This window comes from Triplophysa dalaica, chromosome 4, assembly GCF_015846415.1.
Source record: "Triplophysa dalaica isolate WHDGS20190420 chromosome 4, ASM1584641v1, whole genome shotgun sequence".
NCBI classification, from domain to species: Eukaryota; Metazoa; Chordata; class Actinopteri; order Cypriniformes; family Nemacheilidae; genus Triplophysa; species Triplophysa dalaica.
The window spans coordinates 27,992,431-28,013,856 of NC_079545.1; the positions used below are offsets into that span (position 1 = coordinate 27,992,431).

The window sequence follows — 21,426 nt, forward strand, 5'->3', positions numbered from 1 at the left end:
GCATGTTTAGCGTGTCTCAAATAAAGTTTCCCTCGTGCTGTCAGCACAGCAGGAATAATGAAGACACACACACACACACACACACACACACACACACACTGTAAAAAGACATCTGGAACACATTACTGATCCTCATCTGAGTTTGACACTTTACACCACAACAAGCTACTGATAACAGCTGAAAACCATTACTCTGTGTGTGTGTGTGTGTGTGTGTGTGATAGACTTACACTGCAAACAGTAGTTAGATCACCACTAAAAAACAGTCAAAGAGCAAATAAGTCTTGCAGATCTCAGCCATTAAAGGCACAAAACAGTAACAGAACATTTTCGTTTAGAGGACAAAGCGTCCAAAAAACACAAAGAATTAGACATTAGTTTTAAGTTACTTTGGAGAAAAGCCTTTGATAAATAAGAGTAAATATAAACCAAATGTAGACGGGTGAATTTTCAGCCCAATTTGATTTCCATTTAAACAAGGTGCACATCAGGACAGCCTCAGACTTTTTGGAAACTTTTGAGAAATCACATTCAAATGAAAACGTAAATGTTATATCGGCAGACCAAATGTGACCCTGGACAACAAAACCTTAAGTACCAAGGGAACATTTTTAGTAATCACAAACATTAGGACATTAAGTAAAGATCATATTCCCTGAAGATATTTGATAAATTTCCTACCATAGATGTATAAAAACTTTATTTTTGTGAGTGGATGGGCTGCTTAAGTGCCTCAGATGAACAACTTCAAAGGCAGTTTTCTCAATATTTTGCTTTATTTGCACCTTCAGAATTCAGCTTTGTAAACAGTTGTTGTTCCGCCAGATAGTGTCCTATCCTAACAAACCATATATTAATAAAAAGCTTATTTCTTCTGCATTTAGATAATGTAAAAATCTCAATTTTGGGAAAATTGACCATTAAGACCAGGGTCACAAATACTAGAATCAATAAACAGTCGACGTGGGACACGTGGAACCTCTGTTAAAGAGATGTTTGACTCAATGAAAGGACTTTATTGAGCGGTTTGTAGACAGATGTGCCTGTGAAAGAAATGTTTTCTTCAACAGAGACGAGCGAGTGACACACAGAGAGATAGAGATAGAGAGAGAGAGAGCCCTAAGAACAGCTGAGAGACGATGAACTTCTCGCTGTCACATGATTTATTCATGAGAGGCTTATATCATATGCTCCCATATTTAAAATACTGCCGTGCTGTCAGAATCTCAGACAAACTCCGTCACGCTCAGCAGGAGTTTGTTAAAGCATCTTTCTGACGCTTAGAAGTTTATAAACACATCGAAAGGTGATGACATTATTTTATTTGAAACGATTTTCTTTATAAACAGAGATAACTAGCCTTTTATCTGAATTGTTGAAAAACATCTATTGATCTTTTTTAGCACCAATGATGTAAGATTAAGGCGAAAATGTCTTGTTTTTAAAAGATTCTTGAATCACAATGTGTTTGAGATTGAGAAATGCAAAACTGTTAACCAAATAAAATCCAAGAAAAGGATTTGCCATTGGGCAGCTCGATTATGACAGAATCATAATCACAATTATTTTGGCAAATATTGAGATCCACATTATTTAGCACGATTAGGCCATTAACTTTTAAAACAACATAGAAAAAAAATGTCTTTTAAACTGTAAATTCAATTGATGAAAATGTTAAGAAATAGCACAGCTGAACATCTGTAAAGGCTGTGGATTTATACCACAAGAAAATAGAGGATCCTTGCAGGAAAAATTATATTTTATGTGGATTTTGTTTTCGTAATTATTGAAGGCCAATATTTACAATTACAGTTATTTTTGTATTAATTGCACAGCCCTTATTTCCCAGTAGGATATGAAAACCTTGAATTCATTTTCGTATAATCTATCTTTCTCCCATTGGCAAATATGTTTAAAAAAATTAGGCCATAAACTCTTCTTTTTAGAAAATGTGACAAGTCATTTCTCTTCTCAAGTTAATGTTCTTTGATTTAAGAATGTTTAAATATTTGTACTGAAAATGGACAAAGGAAAAAATATTTTTTTCACTTTTGCAGAAATGGTGCGCCTCAGCTTTAAGACGTTCAGAACGACGCTCAATAAACATCGAGCGGTTCAGCCCGCAGAAGAATTAAACAATATCCAAATTGATCAGTAGTTGTAATAGGCATGTACAGCAGAAGTCAATAGAAATAAATATTGAATGGAGAAGCACACAAAGGTAACAGTCAGGGTCTGCTAGATTGTATGCAACATTGTGAATGTAAATGAATAGTGAAACAACTCCTGATTTGAAGATCAAAACTTCTCAGAGTAGATCATGTTTTTCTTTTTTTGGTATTATTATTATTATATTATGTCATTTGTATATTTTACAGTTTTTACAGTTTTTAATATTTATCTTTTTATGTATGAAAAGTGCAATATAAATAAATCCATCCATCCATCCATTTTCTACCGCTTATCCGAACTACCTCGGGTCACGGGGAGCCTGCGCCTATCTCAGGAGTCATCGGGCATCAAGGCAGGATACACCCTGGATGGAGTGCCAACCCATCGCAGGGCACACACACTCACTCATTCACTCACACACTCACACCCTACGGACAATTTTTCCAGAGATGCCAATCAACCTACCATACATGTCTTTGGACCATGGGAGGAAACCGGAGTACCCGGAGGAAACCCCCGAGGCACGGGGAGAACATGCAAACTCCACACACACAAGTCGGAAGCGGGAATCGAACCCCCAACCCTGGAGGTGTGAGGCGAACGTGCTAACCACTAAGCCACCGTGCCCCCAATATAAATAAATGTTTATTATTATTATTAAAGGGATTGCAGGAGATGTGAACATCAGATGTTGCTCTTATAGGAAATTTGATGAAGTTCTCAGTCGTGTCTGATCAACATAAAGTCATTGTTGAAACACATGAGGAGTATGGAGGTGAAAGATACATGTAGATTGTAGAGGTAAACATTGAGTGCGTTTACATGCACAGTCTTCCTCCGATCATGCTTCATAAGATGATACTGTGTAAGGTTAGAAGAGCTATAAAAATACAGCTTCTGACTGTTTTCCCTCTGCACTTTTAATGACTAAATAGACTATCGACGATGACACCACTGCACGCGAGAAACCCGGCAAATCTCAAACTTCCATGTAAATGTAAATGTGATTTTCTGCGTAGCAGGTTTATTACCATGCATGTAAACACATGAAAACAGGTTTCGTATTAAGCCGATTTTTTATTTTGTGCATGTAACCGCTAGTACGTTAACATACACACAAAATAAACGGATATGTATCTCAATATACCGGCTACGCAAACCCGCGTTTACAGAGACCTGTCAGGTTTCTCGCGTGCAGTGACGTCACTATCGATACTCCATTTTTAATCAAAACTGCTGCGGGACACCGGTCAGAAGATTTATTTTTATATCTCTTCTCGTGTCCGCAGTACCTGCATATGCAAGAATAGTTTTTAATTGTGCCTTTTCTAGATTAACTGCATGACTCCACGGCAGACTTGTATGCATTACTTCCGTTTCAGACTTTTACTATTGCGCTGCCAGACATGCGCACATAAAAAGCAGTGTCAGGTCTTAATTGCTTCAGTATCTGAACAGTGTGAAATATACAAAGAGAGAGAGAGAGCGATAGATCAGACCTATAGATTGGCTTTAAATTCACTAAGAGACACACACACACACGGTCAGAAGCATTAGTTAAATTACATTGTTCAGAGTGACTGTCAGTCAGCATTCTGACCTTTGCTAAACGATTGGCATCACAACAAATGAGTTTGCGCTGTAATGCAATAATGAAAGCTGACAAATAGACACACACACACACACACACTTTCAAGGGCCAAAAACTGATACAGCAGATCGACAGATCAATCTCAATACAGACCCAGTATGACAAAAGACAAACACAAATTTCTAAATTCACTTTCCCATGACAAATATGTCACTTTTCCATTCATTTATTGATTTATCCCTCCGTGTGTTTTCCTGGACTGTCGTTATATTTATTAAAGAGATGTTTGAAAAATGAAGAAAAGACGATTTTGTGACCCTGGACAACAAAACCAGTCTTATGGGTAAATTTTCAAAATAACATAAGATTACTATTGATGCATGAGTTGTTAGAATAGGACAATATCTGGATGAGATACAACCGTTTAAAACTCATCTTCTGAGAGAAAAAGGCCTTGAAGTTGTTCAGGGGCACTGGAGGCCATTCACTCACAAAAATAGTTTTTATATATTAAAGGTAGGAATTTTACAAAATATCTTCATGGAACATGATCTTTACTTAATATCCTAATGATTTTTGGCATAAAAGAAATCAATCATTTTGACCCATACAGTGTATTTTTGTCTTTTTCTAAAAATGTTCCTGTGCTAAGACAGATTTAGATTATATATAAATATATTGTTTGTTTAAAAAGCGTATCAAAAACTTCTAACCTTGTTCTGTTTTGAGTTGCTTTAGCAATTATTATATTTTAAACTGCATTCTGTTATTAATATATAAATAGATGCTCAAATGATGTTAGCGCTTTTCTCAATATATGGATTTAGAATGCTGTAATAGTCAGATATTTGTCTGTAATAACCAGAATTAAGGTAAATTGACGAAAGGTAAAAAAACGGAGAGAGAGAGACAGACAGAGGGATATAGAGAGAGATTGAGAGAGAGACGGAGAGAGAGAGAGAGACAGAGAGAGAGAGAGAGAGAGAGAGGGACGAGAAAAAGAGAAAGGGTTGGGGTTGTATTTTCTGTATGAATGCTCTTTTCTTCAACAACCGTTTTTGTTCCATCTACTGATTCCAGATATGACATCATCCCTCAGAAACAGGCCTGTGTGTGTGTGTGTGGAGGAGTGTTGTTATGTTAGCTATAAAGATGTCAGTTTTCTTGAGGTTCTTTCTTCCTTCTTTTGACTTTTTTGATTCCTCTCTGGTTAAATGTTCTCTGGTTCTCACGCTTCTGGCCCTCTCAAGACCTCTTTAGTCTGTGAGAGTCTCTGTGAGATTGTGTGTGTGTGAGAGGTTGTTTCTGTGTCGCTGAGCATTCTGGGTAAAGTCATGTGTGACATCACCCTGCAGCTCTCTCTTCACACTGCAGCACTAGGGCTAAATTCATCTTTTCATTTCTTTGCCTTTATTTTCTGCGATGAATTCGTTGCACCGCACGGGTGAAATCAGACTTTGTTCTGTAAAAAAACCCTCTAATGTGCGACATTATGTCAATCCAAAGATTTTGAATTCTGTATGTGAGCAGATTGTCCCTGATCGTCAGAAACAAGCCTTGTACCAGCACATAACTTTGGCCCTATGATTCATGCGATGTATTTCTGGTGTTCTGAAGTCATTTCATCTGTGTGTGTGTGCAGTGTCAGATTTAGGCATGGGGGACGACGGGGTGCGTTTCCCAAAAGCATCATTAGCCAACTATGATCGCAAGTCCTGTCGTTCCGGCATAGTTCTACGATTTAAGTTTTTCCCGAAACCATCGTTCCAACGATCATTCGCAAACAGCATCGCAAAGTTGCGTGTTTGTTACTACAGGTCTACAGCTGTGGTTAGAAGCATAGTTCCTGTTTATTATGACATGTAGACTTACATGCATCATACCTTTGAACAAACTGAGCAAGCAACATGCGGTACATTCTATATCAATAATTTGAAATACAAATACTATTAATATTTGAAATACTTGTATTAAGAAAATCCAAGTGCTGTTGTTTGGAAAGTAGGCATGCACACAGACGTACGTGCACTAGGACCCTGGGGAATCCTTGGGCGGATTGACGTAGGAGAAAACTTATAAACAATAGATAACCAAATAGGAGTTTGGCACAAGGTGGATTCGATCTTGCACTCGTATGAAGCATCAGTACAACTTGTAACACGTCTTACTCACTACGCCAAAAATCACTTGGGAAGTGGCGTTGTTTTGAAACTCTAATTTTTTAACGGAGAATTAACTTGCCCATGGGTAGACGTGTAAAAAGATGCAAAATGTAAACGGTCCCTTAGTTATTCGTATGGCATGGCAAGAAAACTTTCGGGGCTTTACTGAAAACTTTCGGGGCTTCATCCCCTTTAGCCCACCTCTTGGCCACCCCTGCTCGGAGAGTGCGCTCGCATCTCTGTGTGTTACTGTAAATATTTATCCTGTGACATCAAATGAATGAGTTTGTGATGTACAATACTGTGTAGGCCTGGAAATGCAGGGGCGACGGTATTTCTCATTTCACTGTGTAGCAAAGTGAAAACCAAAAGTTTGGTGAACTCTGACCATCGAATTCACGTCACGTGAGTATGTGAGACCAACAGAAGATCAAGACGTTGTAGCGTGACCACTTTCTACAGAAATGTGGACTAATCGCAAACGCCTATTTTCGTACCACCGACCGAACGAACGTCGCATGTTGACCGTGGCATATGCACATGTGTGGAAGCATTTATTTTCATCTCAGTGTGTGCGTCTGTGTTTAAGTTTGTCGCTGTGCACCGATTGGATATCACATTCTTTATACTGTGATCCACACACACAAAACACACAACATTGTGCTTTTGATGTGAAGTCCCCTGTGGCCCTCGTACTAAAAGAGGACGTCTCCTGTGCTCACACTACACAAAAGAGAAAAGAGTCGACACAGATCTCTGAGTCGATGTGTTTGTTGACAGCCGGCAGTTCAGAGATTCACATTCAAAGGTTTACTTGTGTTCCTTATTCTCTTCACATCTCACTTTGTCGAATGTTCTGGGTTTAGTACGAGTTAAGCTGTAACATCAGCGTCTGTGTGGATCACCACAGAAAATCATTGCCATTTGTCTCTCAGTTTGTGTGCAGAGTTTCTCTTACTTTGTATATTTGTGCTTATTTTTTATTTTTTTAGCTGTGACGGTGTCTAAATCGTTCAGCTTGTACTGAAACTACTTTTTATGTAGATGATCTTCTTATGTATGTTTACAAATACCTCAGATACCGCGCTTTACGCAAGTATTAGAAAATAAAATAAAAGTAATCGAAATTCACAATTATAATAAAATTCAAGGAAAATAACAACAAGATATAAACAAACAAGAATAAAAAAGACAAAAAATATACTAAACAAATACTACAAAAGCAAACTAAATAAAACTAGATACGCACAAAATGCGACGGCTGTTTTCATACATCCAATAAAATTGCAGAGAGAAACGACAGTCTCGCCCAGTTTTTTTTCTCATTCGAAATGCGTCAAAATACGGAAGTCAAAACGATCCCAACTTCCGACGGAAAGAGATCAGACTGTTGTATCCCGGTGCAATGTTTTCTATTCAAAGTGTTTCAATGGAACATAATTCAGTTTGTGTGTTCCTCGTTCCTCAAGGCTACAAAAATCGAACCAGAAAATGTAATTTTTTTTAAGTTTTCAGAGACATCTTCCGGCCTTCCACATGCTCATTTGTATCTATATGCACGTGTAACATCGGTTAGAACGAAATCAGATTAATTATGCAAAAATTGACATCCGTGAATAATTCAGAGAATGACTAAATAGGTAAGAAGTCAAGGCAGAGATTAGCCCGAGTCAGATGCCAACCGTCTACAGCGCCGATAAATCATTCATCAAAAATTAAATAAGCTTTCCATAATTTATAGATGTTTTGGTTGGCCATGAATCATTGATAGATATTTGTAATGCTGATCGTGCATCCCGGCGAGTCTGACACTTTGTGTTGTGTTGTTAAGAAAGTCGAGTCCACTTCGGTCCGCCGCGGGACCTTCTGCGATGTTGTTCGCTTCCCGACTCACGAAGGAAATGAAAGGAGGCCCGAAGCTTTCATGAGGAACGTTTTGGAGTTGTTTTCAGAGTTTCTGTGCCAATGATCTGAAGCATCACTGCAGCGAGGACTTGTAACCTCTCAAGGTAACTCGGATCTCAGATTCCTACAAGTTATCAGAGGTTATCCAGCTTGTCCTTAAATCCCTCAGGCGAGACTGCGTGGCCTGTGATGTGTAACCTTCATTCTCTCCTGCAGAACGGCCCGGAAAACCTTCTCCAGATCAACAAGGCCAGACCCGTCTCAGCCCGTGCAGAATCCTCCACATTCTCTCCGTCAAAACTTTCTGGGCTTATTTTGCTTTTCACTCATGTCTGACCCGTGTCTGGTGTATAGCGGGCTCATGATGAGTGTGGTAACCCGACCGTTGAACCCGGTTCTCCTCTGACAGGATGGGGAAGTAGCCGGCTGAGATGATGAATGAACCGGCGGTGGGAGACGTTACTGTACCGGTGAGGTATTTTATAGAGATACGCCATTAGTTTGTGACGATGACCTCTGTAGGTGTTTGTACGTGAGCTTGGATGAAATGGAAACTCTTGACTGGGTTTTTAAAGGGTTGTCGTATCCCTCGGTTTATTGAGAAGGATGAGAAAGCAACACAAGAAATGATGTTGAACCAAACTTTTGAGTGTGCTGTTGAAATCGAATGCAATAAAACAGCTGGATAGACTATTCAGCCCAGTGTGACAGGAACTTGTAACTATTTCATGAGGTGCGGATTTGATGTGAAAAATATGTACGATTATTAGTAAAAAATATTATTACTTAAAAATAAATAAAAAACGTATACGTACATCATTTGTAAAAAAAAACAAGAACAACCCATGTTGTCGTTTACTGTGTTTTTGTGCCTCATTTTCTTTATCTAAACATCCTAAATGCAAAATGTATTTTACAGTAATTCCATCCGTTGTTCAAGAAATCGAACAAAATGTTGTGCTGTTTACCAATGTGGTGAGGAAACCTCTTTAAATACACCTTTCTTTACATTTAAACCCCAAACTTCTTAAAACGATTTCAGATTTATGTAAAATCAAGACATAAATTCTTTGGATTTCAAGTTGATCTTGTTTCAAGGATTGTTAGGTAATTGTGGTGGAACACAAGGTTGAAACAATAACGTATTTAAACATTTTTGCTGTGTAACCTTAAAATAAATAATGAGTAATTATGCAAATTAAAATAGCAGAGCAGTATGTTTGATAAAGAAAAGTTGTTTTTGTTGAGTTTGATCATCATGAAACTTTAAACATCTTAAAATCTTTCATGTCTAACAATGATTCTGAGATAAACCACATACATGTTAAACAATTACTGGTAAATATTTGTATAGTTCGTTGATCATAAATCAAAGTCAAATCTGTAACAAAAGCATCGATGCAGTGATGTCATCGTCCCGTAAGAGAGACAAATCACACATGAGATCTCTCAGATATCTCCATTATTTCTCTTAGAGGTAAATGGAGCGCCAATTCAAACTTGGAGAAGCGATGCCTCTTCATAGAACTGAAATGGGGTTGGGAATCGAAAATCAATTCCAATTTGGAATCGGAATCGAAAGGGTAATAATCGTATCGGTAACAAAAGAAATTGGAATCTGATACTTGAGATTAAAATTTGAATTCCTCTTATCAATTCCTGTGTGCATATTTTCAGAAAAGTACACGTGTTGCTTGATCTGCTGATATCTCAATTAAAGCACTTATGAAAATGAAAACTATAGTAAGCATAGTTTAACTATAGTATTTGCATTAAAAGCACAGGAACCACAAATTATCCATAGTTTAAGTTGAGTTACTTCAGTTTAACCATGATGTAGTTCAACTATATTAATACAAGTAGTAAATCATAAATATCATGGTTCTATGTGTATATAAAGTATACACAAAACAGTGCTCATAAATGTAGAAAGTTTTTGCTAACAAGTACAATCGGAATTGATAAAATTCAAATGATTCCCAAACCTACAAAATACATTATACATTAGTGTCAATTCAAGAGGAATATGTCCCTTTATGGATGTGACAATCCTAAAAAATGGCACTTACCTGACCATAAAAATTCATGAACAGAAAATAAACAAATGCTTTAGAAACTTGAAGAGAGACCTCGCGTGAGTATTTTAACCACTAAATGCTGCCCACTTACATTACTGTGTGTTTTAATTCCTCTTAAGCAATTGTAGCAGGAACATCAGAGACTGAGTTAACACATAAAGCGCACACTGTAACAAAAAATGTGTAAAAACACTCAGAATTTTCTGTAAACTGGAATAACAGAAATATACTGGAAAAAAAATCTGTAAAATTATAGGATACAATGATATATATTAAATGGTTTTACTCATTTTTCTTGTAAATGTTTTGTCTGGATTTGTAATTTGATAGTTTTTGACCATATTTCAAAAAGAAAGAAAATCAATCTTGTTAAGAAAACTGACATTTTCTGGCAGCTGGGATAAAGCTGGGGCGTCAATTTCTTATTACAGGTATTCCCTGTAAAATTACACCTCCCCAATTTTGCTTGTAAATTTGCGGTCTTTCTGTAATTGTACGGTTTTTGACCGTATTTAAAAAATCTTATTTTTTGTTAAACAATAGCTTGTTTCTTACATTCTACATGGAAAATCTGTAAAAGAAAAACTGTAAAATTACAGTTTTTTCTACAGTGCATCAGATATAAAATGTTGGAGCTTCGAAAGAGAAACATCTGAACAATCACATTTTTGTTACTAGAAAACTTTCAGTGTGTGAATCTGTTTACTCTTGTGTAAAGTGTGGTGTAGATTTCAGCTCTATGGTGAGATGTGTGTGTGTGTGTTTGAGTCGGCAGCTGTTATCACAGTGATGGATTTATCGAGGTGCTGCAGCCCTTATTAGTGTGCTATATTTCTCTGAGTGTGTAAGTTCAAGTATGTGATTGACAGTAACTCAATAGGGGCTTCATTCTCAAGTTCGCGGCTTTGATCAACGATTGTGCAGGAAACTAAAAGTTGTGCTTCCATCTCAGTCTCTCTCTCTCTCTGTTATCCCCAGGCATGCTTGTTATTGTGTTGCGTTGCAGTCAGTCCATCTTGCAGGAGTGAAGTGTGTGTGTTTGTGATGTTTAGATGCCATCCACTCCTGGGAAGTTCTTTTTTTGTCCAGGTTTGAGAACATATCACATGCACAATCAGACAGGCAGGAAGTTATGGAGGAAATACTTCATCATTATCATCGCCATCAGCATCATCAAAGCTTTGTCTCTCTTACACACACACACACACACACACACATGCAGCTCAGGGAGTGAGGCTGTTGTTGTTTTTGATTGACACAATTTTACATTTATTCATTTGGCGACTTACAAATGAGAGCACATTCAACATTTCGCCCAGAATTTCTCATTTTAGTTGTTCATTTACAGTTTGATCATTCTGCGTTTGATAGTGAAAGTCGGTTCTCACAGAGGATTTATTGGTAACAAACCCCCAGGCAATCTTTTTCAATCATGTTCTGTATTGAAATAGAGTTTATAATTTAGATGAAAGTTCATATCTGCTTGAATGGGGAAAGAGTGAAATCTGTTGGTCAAGAATAACATTTCCAAGCCATCTGACAACGACTCAAGTTTATCCAAGTGACGCTTCTTCTCGTTTCTTTTGATTGTTATCAGGATATATACAGGCACTCTTTTTTTCTGTGAATGTGAACCGGACGTTAAGTTCAGGTCACAAAAGTGCGCATGCGCAGTAACGTTTCTTTTTGTTGTTAAGAAGAAACCGTCTATAAAATGTCCTGATTTGATCCAAGCACGAGTTGAAACAACCCAGCATTTGTTCACCTTTATCAGGCTGTCCGCGGATCCCTAAGATGTCTTAAAAAGTCTTAAATTCCATAATGTCAAAATTAGGCCTTAATTAGCATTAAAAAGTCTTAAATCTAACTCTCAGAGACCTGCAGATGCCTTGTTTACAGTCTTTATAAACTCTGGATGAGGATTTGTACGATGTGCACTCATACAGATCGCACGGACACGATACCAAACAGAAATCATTTATCAAATAGGTTATAAAGATGCCGTTGCATTAAAAAGAAAGAAACGTTCATCAAGAAATACATTCTGGTTGTTTGTGGTGCAAGAAAACCACAAGTATTATTATTTGTGAAGAAATGAGCTGTTGAATAATATCTGACTGTTTGGAGAAGCCGCTCTTGACGTCCTCCGTCTGTAAAATCGATGGAGAAAAACTGGACCTGTTTACTTACATTCGCGAGTTAAGATGCGGTTTGCGTTCCACACTTAATGTTTTAGTGAGAGAGAGACTGAAATGAAGGGAACTACTTCAGCTGTTATATGTGTTATATATGAAATGTTATATATAATATATGAAGTGACATGCTGTGAATACTGTGATTTATTTCACTGAATATGACGAATTAATCCTCAGTTCAACAGATGCTGTAGATGTGACGTAAACATCTGTCCTAAACGCCGGCCCTCACTTTGACTGACAGCTGTCAATCATGCATAACCTAACCTGTTCTGAGGATTTGTGAGGAAAGATCCTTAAGATGGAGTCGAAGTTAAGTCTCAAAATATTGAAATGCAAGTTGCTCCCCAAATTTATGTTGGTTACAATTTTGTAAACATATTTACATTTCATCAACACATTAAAATAGCCTAAATGTTATTATATTTATCTAGTGAAACCTGTCTAATAGAGCACATTGTTTTAAATAAAAGGTGTTGAAGAAAATATATTGTTTTAAATCTGTGGATCATTTCTAATTTATTTTTTATTTTATCTGGAGGTTTTTAAATCCAGATGGAACAGTAAAGACAATCGGTGATGTCATGCCCATGTTTTTTAGGACTTAAAGTATGAATCACAATATAAAATCGCTACTTTGAAAAAACGTAGCACACCGAGAGCGAAATCACCAGGTTTCTCAATGGTCTGTGTTCATGTCCACATTTAATTTAAGAAGTTGACCACTTTAAATTCTTCGTTTAAAAACTTTTATCAGTGAAGGTGAAAGTTGGACGGTGTACCTACAAAGCATCTATTTCTACCACGTAATGCTTTTGTTGAAATGTGGAGCGTGACGTGTCACATTTGCTCAAAAGTTCTCTTCCTTTCGCTGCATCTGTTATTGCTTTTGTGAAGTCTTCAGTCATAATGTTCAGTCTGAAATGAGTTTTTCTCAAACGTTGAGCTTTGAAGCGTCGTGAGTCTGATGGGATGAGGGACTCGGGCTTTGTCTGTAATGATGTTCATGTTTTGAGAGCGTGTGAGTTGGTGGTGACAGACGTTTTTGTTGTCACGGATAATGAGGAGGGAAACAGCCTCTTGTTACCCGGTTACCCGCGTGTTGATGCGCTCTCACTTTAAAGGCACAGTTCACACGAAAATGAACATTCTCTGTCATTTTTAACTCGACCTCGAGTCATTTCGAGCAGGCATAGACCTACTTTATCACCAGATTTACTTTCATTTGGGGAACAAACACAAAAACTTTTGATGAAGCATACATTAGTCTGAACAACTGGATTAGATTTAAGATGTTTTTGAAGTTATATAACATTGTGTACCATGTAAAAAGTGTTATTTACTATGTAGCTGATAACTTAAGAGTTTCAGTTTGTGAAACACACTAATGGTTCATTAAAAGTTGAAAATGACTGTTAATAACAAAAATATAACAAAAATAAATATATAAATAATAGGGGTGTAACAATGTAACAATGTATCAAAGTATCGTAAATAGCAATACAAAAACATTAAAGATGTGTATCGTAGACTATGGCATATATATTTAAAAAAAAAAATTATGGTCAAATTTTGTTTTATTTGTCATTGACAGATCTTTTCAGTTTTTAAGCATACATAAAAATACTCGAATTAAACATTGAATATTTTTACAAAATATCAACTGTTACAAAACATGTTTTCTTGTTTTGTGGGAAAATCTGTCAGTTTCATATCATTATTTTTACGAATGTCATGATACAATTATAATAGTACACTTAGTATCATGTATCGTATTGAAGGGTGAGCTGAGCGTATCGTTAAACCCCTAATAAATAGCAAAGCTTTCAGATTTCGTTCCACGCACATTCACATTTATTCAGGAAAGTGTTCAGTAGTAGTCTGTAGTCATTAAAATTGGCTTTATTTAACAACAATAGATCTCATGGCACCCCCCTCCCCATGTGTGTGTGTGTGTGTGTGTGTGTCCAGACGGTCCAGCTGAGCTTTAGTCATGTCATGTATATGATAGATGAGTGCTCACATGAGAGATCACAACAACAAACACTCATTGTCTGTATTTAAATGAGCATGTGTTGGGCTGATATTGAGCACAGGCAGGCACACACACACACAGACACACACACACACACACACACACAGACGTGTGTTCTCAGTGCTCAGTCTGCTTGCTCCCGATAGCTTTGAAGTGTGTGTCGCTGCTGTGGGCGGTGTGGGTCAGTAATTAAAGCTGATGTTTATCGTGGTGTTGTGTGTAAAGGATGAGTCTGTGTAGCAGAGATAAACACTCTTGATTATAAAAGCTCGTTCACGCTGTTCACTCTCCTTGACTCGTGTCTGACACTCACACAAACATCAAGTACATTAGTGAAGTGCCCATAGAGTGCTGTGTGTGTGTGTGTGTGTGTGTGTGTTTGGATGAATGGACTCTTAAACTATTAAAAATAAGTTTTCTGTGGATTGCAACTTTAGTGTGGATTAGGACCGGTGATGATATCTGGATATTTGACAGCCGCTCTACAAGATTTGACTTCTATTTCTGTATTTTGGAAATCGTTATTGCTCAGATTTTGCACATTTATAGCTCTGGAGATTTAAAGGAGTTCCCTGTTGTATTTCATTTAAGTATCAAATTAGTTTCAGATGTTTCTCCTCAAATTGTCTATGGAGGTGTAAATGAATGTAGATTGTCGAGGTCAAATAATCTGGATTTGTGTAAATGTGATGAGAAATGTTTGAGATCTTCATTAATATTGACTTTTGATTGCAGACGTGATAAATCTGAGCTCGTGTCATTGTTGACATCTCTTCTCAAACTCTAATGACTGACGTTTACGAGAGACTCTTTTTCACAGGAGAAACATCTGAGACACATACGAGATCTTCCCATCTGCTCTAGATTAAATTTCACTAATGTCAAGAAGAGAAAACGGCGATATTAAAAAGTGTCGACTGTGATTTTTCTTTCTTATGTGTAAAGAGGAACTGTAATTTCAACCGAATGAAATCTTTTTGTAATGTAAAAATCCAGTTAGAAATAGTGATTCAGACATGATTATGAATCAAATTCCACAGGTGTTTGCGCTGGTCTACAAGAATCTGCTCAGGAATGATCTTCTGAGGTAATTTACATCTCTGGTGGTGTTGAATGAGGTTGAGATGTATTTAGGTTGAAATGTCTCTTTATTATTGAACCGCTCAGTGTTCATCAATATTACACTCACACACTCAGAAAGGTTAAGCTAATAAACTTAACCTCTCTCTCTCTCTCTCTCTCTCTCTCTCTCTCGCTTGTATGTAAAAGGTCCCAGCTTGGTCTTTAAACCCCATTATTAAGAGAGTTAATCATTTGAACTTCTGCTGGGTCATTTGGCACCTAAAAGGTGACAGAAGTCTGAGAGCGAGACGGAGAGAGAGAGAGAGAGAGAAAGATAGACAGAGAGAGAGATATGGAGAGGGAGGATAGAGAGAGAGAGAGAGAGATATGGAGAGGGAGGAGAGAGAGATAGACAGAGAGTGAGAGTGAGAGAGAGAGAGAGAGAGAGAGAGAGAGATATGGAGAGGGAGGAGAGAGAGATAGACAGAGAGTGAGAGTGAGAGAGAGAGAGAGAGAGAGAGAGAGAGAGAGAGAGAGAGAGATTTAAACAAGTTGTTGAATGGCTCCTGGAGTTTTGTTTTGTCTTGTTAATCGTGATTAATCGCATCCTTTCATTCGATTAACTGCGATTAGTCGCACGCGTATAGTGAAAAATGTTTATTTCAGTGCAGTCAATCAATGAAAACAATGAATTAATCACAACATATTTTCAGTCTAATTCTTAGAAATATAGAAACATACATCATTTGCTTCTCAGAAATAGTAGTTGTAAATTAGTTGTGTACTCATACTAATGTATACTTTAAATGACATTTTCATTTATTTACTTTTAGGTATACGTTTAGTAAATATATTTAAAAGTGAACTTTGATCAAGTACACCCAAATATAAAAATTCTGTCATCATTCACTCACCTTCCATCTGTATAAATGTCTTTGTTTTGATGAACCCAGAGAAAGATATTTAGGAGAATGCTTGGGAGTCAATGGGGTCGAAGAACTGTTTGATTACAAGCATTCTCCCAAATATCTTAATATATAGTTTCATCTCATGTATTCTGAAGGAACAGTGTTTGTGGTTTGGGTTCATTTGAAGATCTTAGCTTGACATGCAGCTGTGAATGTTTATATACCACAGTGAACTCTTGTTTCAGAAGAGCTTGAGTGATCTGTGATACGGTCCCTTTAAAGAGCACAAGAGAGATTAAGAGAGAAGGAGAACGCTATTGAAACAGTGAGCACTGAGGTCTAATGCTGTTTGTTATAGGCAGAGAGGGGCTGTGAGGTGAAATTGAGCTGAATACACACTCACTCACTCACTCACACACACATACACACGATCGCACACACACACACATTAACGCACACACACACACACACGAATGCACATGCACAAACACATATGAACAAACAGACACACACGTGAACACACACACACACACATTAACGCACACATACACACACACACACACATTAACGCACACATACACACACACAAACACACGTGAACACACACACATGAACATGCATGCATGCACACACTTTAAAGTATAATTTAAGTAAGTTTACTGATATCAGTGTACTGGTAAACTAAACCATAAGTATGTAAGTGTACTATTTCAATTTTATTTGGCACTAAATTGGCCCACTTAGTCCCCATTCACACTTTCCGTCTAAAACCGTGCGAGCTGCACTGCGTTCTCCTCTTTTTTCCCAAAAATGAAAATTCTGTCCTCGTTTACTCACCCTCAGGTCGTTCCAAACTTGCATAAAGTTTTTTAACCTGCTGAACACAATTGACTATCATTGCCCCAGAACTGGTTACAAACATTCTTCCAAACATCTTCTTTTATGTACAACAGCGGGTGAGTAATGACCTTTAGAGTCGTATTGCATACATTGTATCTCTGAAGGGTCTTTAGTTTGATCACATTGATACAAAATAAAGTAATAAAGTGTATTTCTGAGAAGCACAGAAAAAGTATATTTGCTTTTTTAAATAAAGCACACTTCCTTTTTTTACACGGAGTGGTGCGTCGTCATAAAAATGTGGGGTAAATATTGTCATGAGTTGTGTTTGTTTAGTGTGAATGGGGTGAAAGGGATGGAGTGTGTTAATGTTGTTAATCTTGGATTGAAGTCAATGAATTTCTCCTCACAATTAAACTGGCAAAAATGACACGACACACACCCAAACAAAACAGACAAGCCGTCCGTCTCATTATACACCTTGACTGTGCTGTGACCCATTAAGGGAAGGTAATGTACCCTACAGAGTGTTCATTTGGGGTGTGTGTGATGGAAAGAGACGGTCAGAGATGAGTTATGACTCAGACTGCGTGCCATTGGACGGGTCAGTGGGCATCTAATGGAGGCATTCAATAATGTGTGTGTGTGTATCCGGTGTATGTATTGATAAGTGCAGAGATCAATACCTCTGAGTTCTCATCCATCCATTATGTTCATGTGTGTGTGTGGGGGGGTCAAGTTTTCTACATTGTGAGGAGCAGCCAATGATCCATACAGTAATGATCACTGTAACACATCTCAATAAAATGGAAGGAAGGAGGCGGGAACCGGCAGACTCCGGCAGACCCCGGCAGACCCCTCACGGACGACCGCCGGCGAAATATATAATATATAAATACAAACGTAAAACAAGTTTGGGCCCGGTCCTCTCTCCTCGACGGTCCGGTCGCTCGTGATTCGAGGCCGGTGTGCGCACAGCTGGCGCTAATTCACAATTACTCACCGGACTCGAACCACGGTCTCGCCCCGCCTACTCTACTTCAATCACTAAATAACATCTTAAAGGAACAGTTCACCTGGATATGAAAATTCAGCCTCATCCTCATGCTATTCTAAACATGTATGCTGCAGAAATAAAGTCAGTGTGGTGTTTAAATGACTGATGACTGAATTTAATTTGAGGTGAATGAACACATGAAAAGGTCTGAACACAGGGAACACACATGATGTGTGTGTTTGTGTTTTTATGGAAGTATAGTGCTGAAGGTGTGTTTGAAGCTTCATTGATGATATAACGCTCTTGTGTGGAGATATTCCAACAGCACTTTGATAATCCAATACGAAGAATATCACAATAGAAACCTCAAGCAATGTAAACTTAAACATGAACAATACCGCACAAAGAACAAAGGAACACAATGAATGCAGTATATATAGAGCACTGGTGATGGGGCTGATGACTGTCAAGTGCGGGGATTACAGACGAGACACAGGTGTGGGACAATGAGGGATTGTGGGAAGTGAAGTCCTTGGGGAAAACACGGGAGAAACAGAAGGGAAGCGTGACAAATGAATGTGGTTTTACTGTTAATTCATCCGTTTATTCATCCATTCACTCATTCATCCATTCATCTGGTCATTCATTTAGGCAGTCACTCATTCATTCATTCATTCATTCATCCATCCGGTTATTCATTCATTCAGGCAGTCACTCATTCATTCATTCATTCATCCATCCATCCATACATATATCCATACATCCATCCATCTGTTTATTCATTCATTCAGTCAGTCAGTCAGTCAGTCATTTATTTATTTATTTATTTATCCATCCACTTTTCTGTCCATTTACTAATTATTTCATCCATTCATCTATCCACCCACCCATCCTTTTAAACCATCCATCCCTCCATTCACTCACTCATTTATTCATCCATCCATTCACTCACTCACTCACTCACTCACTCACACTTTTATTCATCCATCCTTCCATGCATTCATCTGTCCATTCACTAATTCATTCGTTGATTCATTGAGCGATTGATTCATACATTCATTATTTCATTCCTTTACCCATCCATCCATCCATTCATTCATTCATTCATTTATTTATTCATCCATACATACATTTATTCATTCATTCACTCATTTATTAATTAATCCATCCAATCATTTATCTGTCCATTCACTAATTGATTAATGGGTTGATCAATTGAAAGATTGAATCATTCATTCATTTATCCATTTATCCATCTATCCATTCATCCATTCATTTATTCACTCATTTATTCCTTCATCCATCCTTACATACATACATTCATATGTTTTTTGTATTCATGTGTACAGTATGTATGTCTTCACACACATGTTCTTTCATTTCTTCATTTAATTAAGGGTGGTCATTTTCATTTCATTTTTCATTCATTCATGCCTTTTTTATTTCATTCCATTATTTATATTGGTTCATTCATTAGTTTACACTGTAGATTCATTTGTTTATTTAGTCATTCAGGTGTTTGTTTGTTCATTCACATAGAATTGAAGAAGACTGAATGATTGGATTGAGTGTTATATAAAGAGTCATGGTTGTTTGCTAAAAATAAACCGCAGTTACTCCACACCACCATAACATTCTGTTTCATAATGACACCCCAAAACACACATGCACCAGTCTCTCTCTCTCTCTCTCTCTCTCTCTCTCTCGCTCTCTCTGTGTGGTCTGTGTTAATTTGAAACATCTCCAGTGTAATGAAAATTACATGACATTATATAAACGGCCCTGCAAAAATTCATTTTGGAATAAATTGGCGAAATGGGACTTTTGTTGTGAAAATTAACTTCTGCCGAGCTGAGAGACAGTTCTCTTTAAAGTTCATTAATCATCATTCGTCAGTTCCTTCTGTGGCTTTCAAACAGATAATGACAGGTGTGCAGTTTACATGAAGTCCTGAAACATTATGGCTTTGGAACACATCATCTCCTACACTTCTGATGCTCTCATCTCACCTGTACTGACGCATCACGTTGTTTGTGTTTCTCTCCTCAGCGGATGATGACTTCCTGTTGGGATTAGGCGAGCTTCCGGAGACCTTCCCCAGCGACCCTCCAGAGCCCCTCCCACACTTCCTGTTGGAGCCGGAAGACTCTTACATCATCAAAAGCAAGGGCGTCAATCTATACTGCACGGCCACGCCCGCTACTCAAATCTACTTTAAGTGTAACGGCGAGTGGGTCCATCAGAGAGAACACACGATTGAAGAGAGGGTGGACGAGACGTCGGGTCAGTCACACACACATTCAGCACTACTTTCATTTATGACCAGAGAAACATTACGGTCTTTCCTGAAGTGTAATAAAATTCTGATAGCTCTGGTTTATTCATGGGTTCATTGCTTTAGGTACCGCTGGCAGTATAGACACCCATACACACACACACATACTGTAAGGGTTTGTGTATTATTCATGTAATGTTACGAGGAATTTTTATGAGACTTCTTTACTACGATAAATATGAATGTTATAGACGGGAAGTAGCTCTAGTTATCACCTCCATGTGTTCCCGCAACAACCAAACTTCACACTCACCATGATGTGTACTGCGTTCAGAAAAAACACAAGTTATTCATCATTTAAATTCCTTTAAAATCTAAAATGCTTTCATACAAAACCAATTACAAACTTTTCTAGGCCATGGCCGTTTAACTAAAATATTGTTATCTTTCACAATTTTTATCATAATCAAAATAAATGTATCAGTCTGTTATCATCCATTCCGTTTTGATAACACAAATAAAGTTTTTCGTTATGCCTGTTGGTGTCGTCTTTGCTAAGTTGCCATAATTATAATAAATCAATAAGACTTATTTTTCGCACGGCTTACTGATTTTGTCATATGGTTATTACATTGTGCATCAAGGTTTTATAAAATAAAGTGAATAAAGTGTTATTTAGGCTATTTAAGGCCGTGTTCAGACTTGCCTTCTTTTTTTAAGCTGCTAGCATCTGTTTTACATTATAATCCGATGTAGTAAACCGGCTTTTATAAACGCCCTTTTCTGCAGCTCCTGTTGTCTTTTGGGGTTGAAAAAAGTTCAACTTTTCTGAAAAACGTCAATCCCCTTTTTCACAGCTAACCAATGACAGAGACCTGCATTTCCATAACAACATGCGAGGTGCATGATTGGTCGAGAAGGCTCAACCTCGAAAAAATTAAATTGGGACCGAAACTTAGTTTGGAGCATATGTATAAATGTAACTTAATTTTCACTTTCAATAACTTCTGATGTCATTTCTAGCAAGAAAGTATTACTGTAGTAAATTTTAAATATTTGATTGAGTATAAGTACGACACTTTTTTTCTATAATTCAAATAGACTTCCGTTAACACTGCCTATGAACTAAAAAAGCGCCATTGTCAACTTTTTCTCGTCCAAAAAAGAAGTCAAGTGTGAACACGGCCTAATGCGGCCAACAGCTGT

General features: G+C 37.5%; 1 protein-coding gene across 2 annotated transcripts in view; it reads left to right on the plus strand.

Moving 5' to 3' along the window:
* Window positions 1-21,426, plus strand: part of unc5ca (unc-5 netrin receptor Ca) — a 128,879-nt gene that overhangs the window by 21,757 nt on the left and 85,696 nt on the right. For both annotated transcript variants that reach the window (XM_056746507.1, XM_056746508.1), the window contains one exon: window positions 19,995-20,228. In XM_056746507.1, coding sequence (XP_056602485.1) covers window positions 19,995-20,228 — 234 coding nt within the window. The remainder of the gene's footprint in view (window positions 1-19,994; window positions 20,229-21,426) is intronic.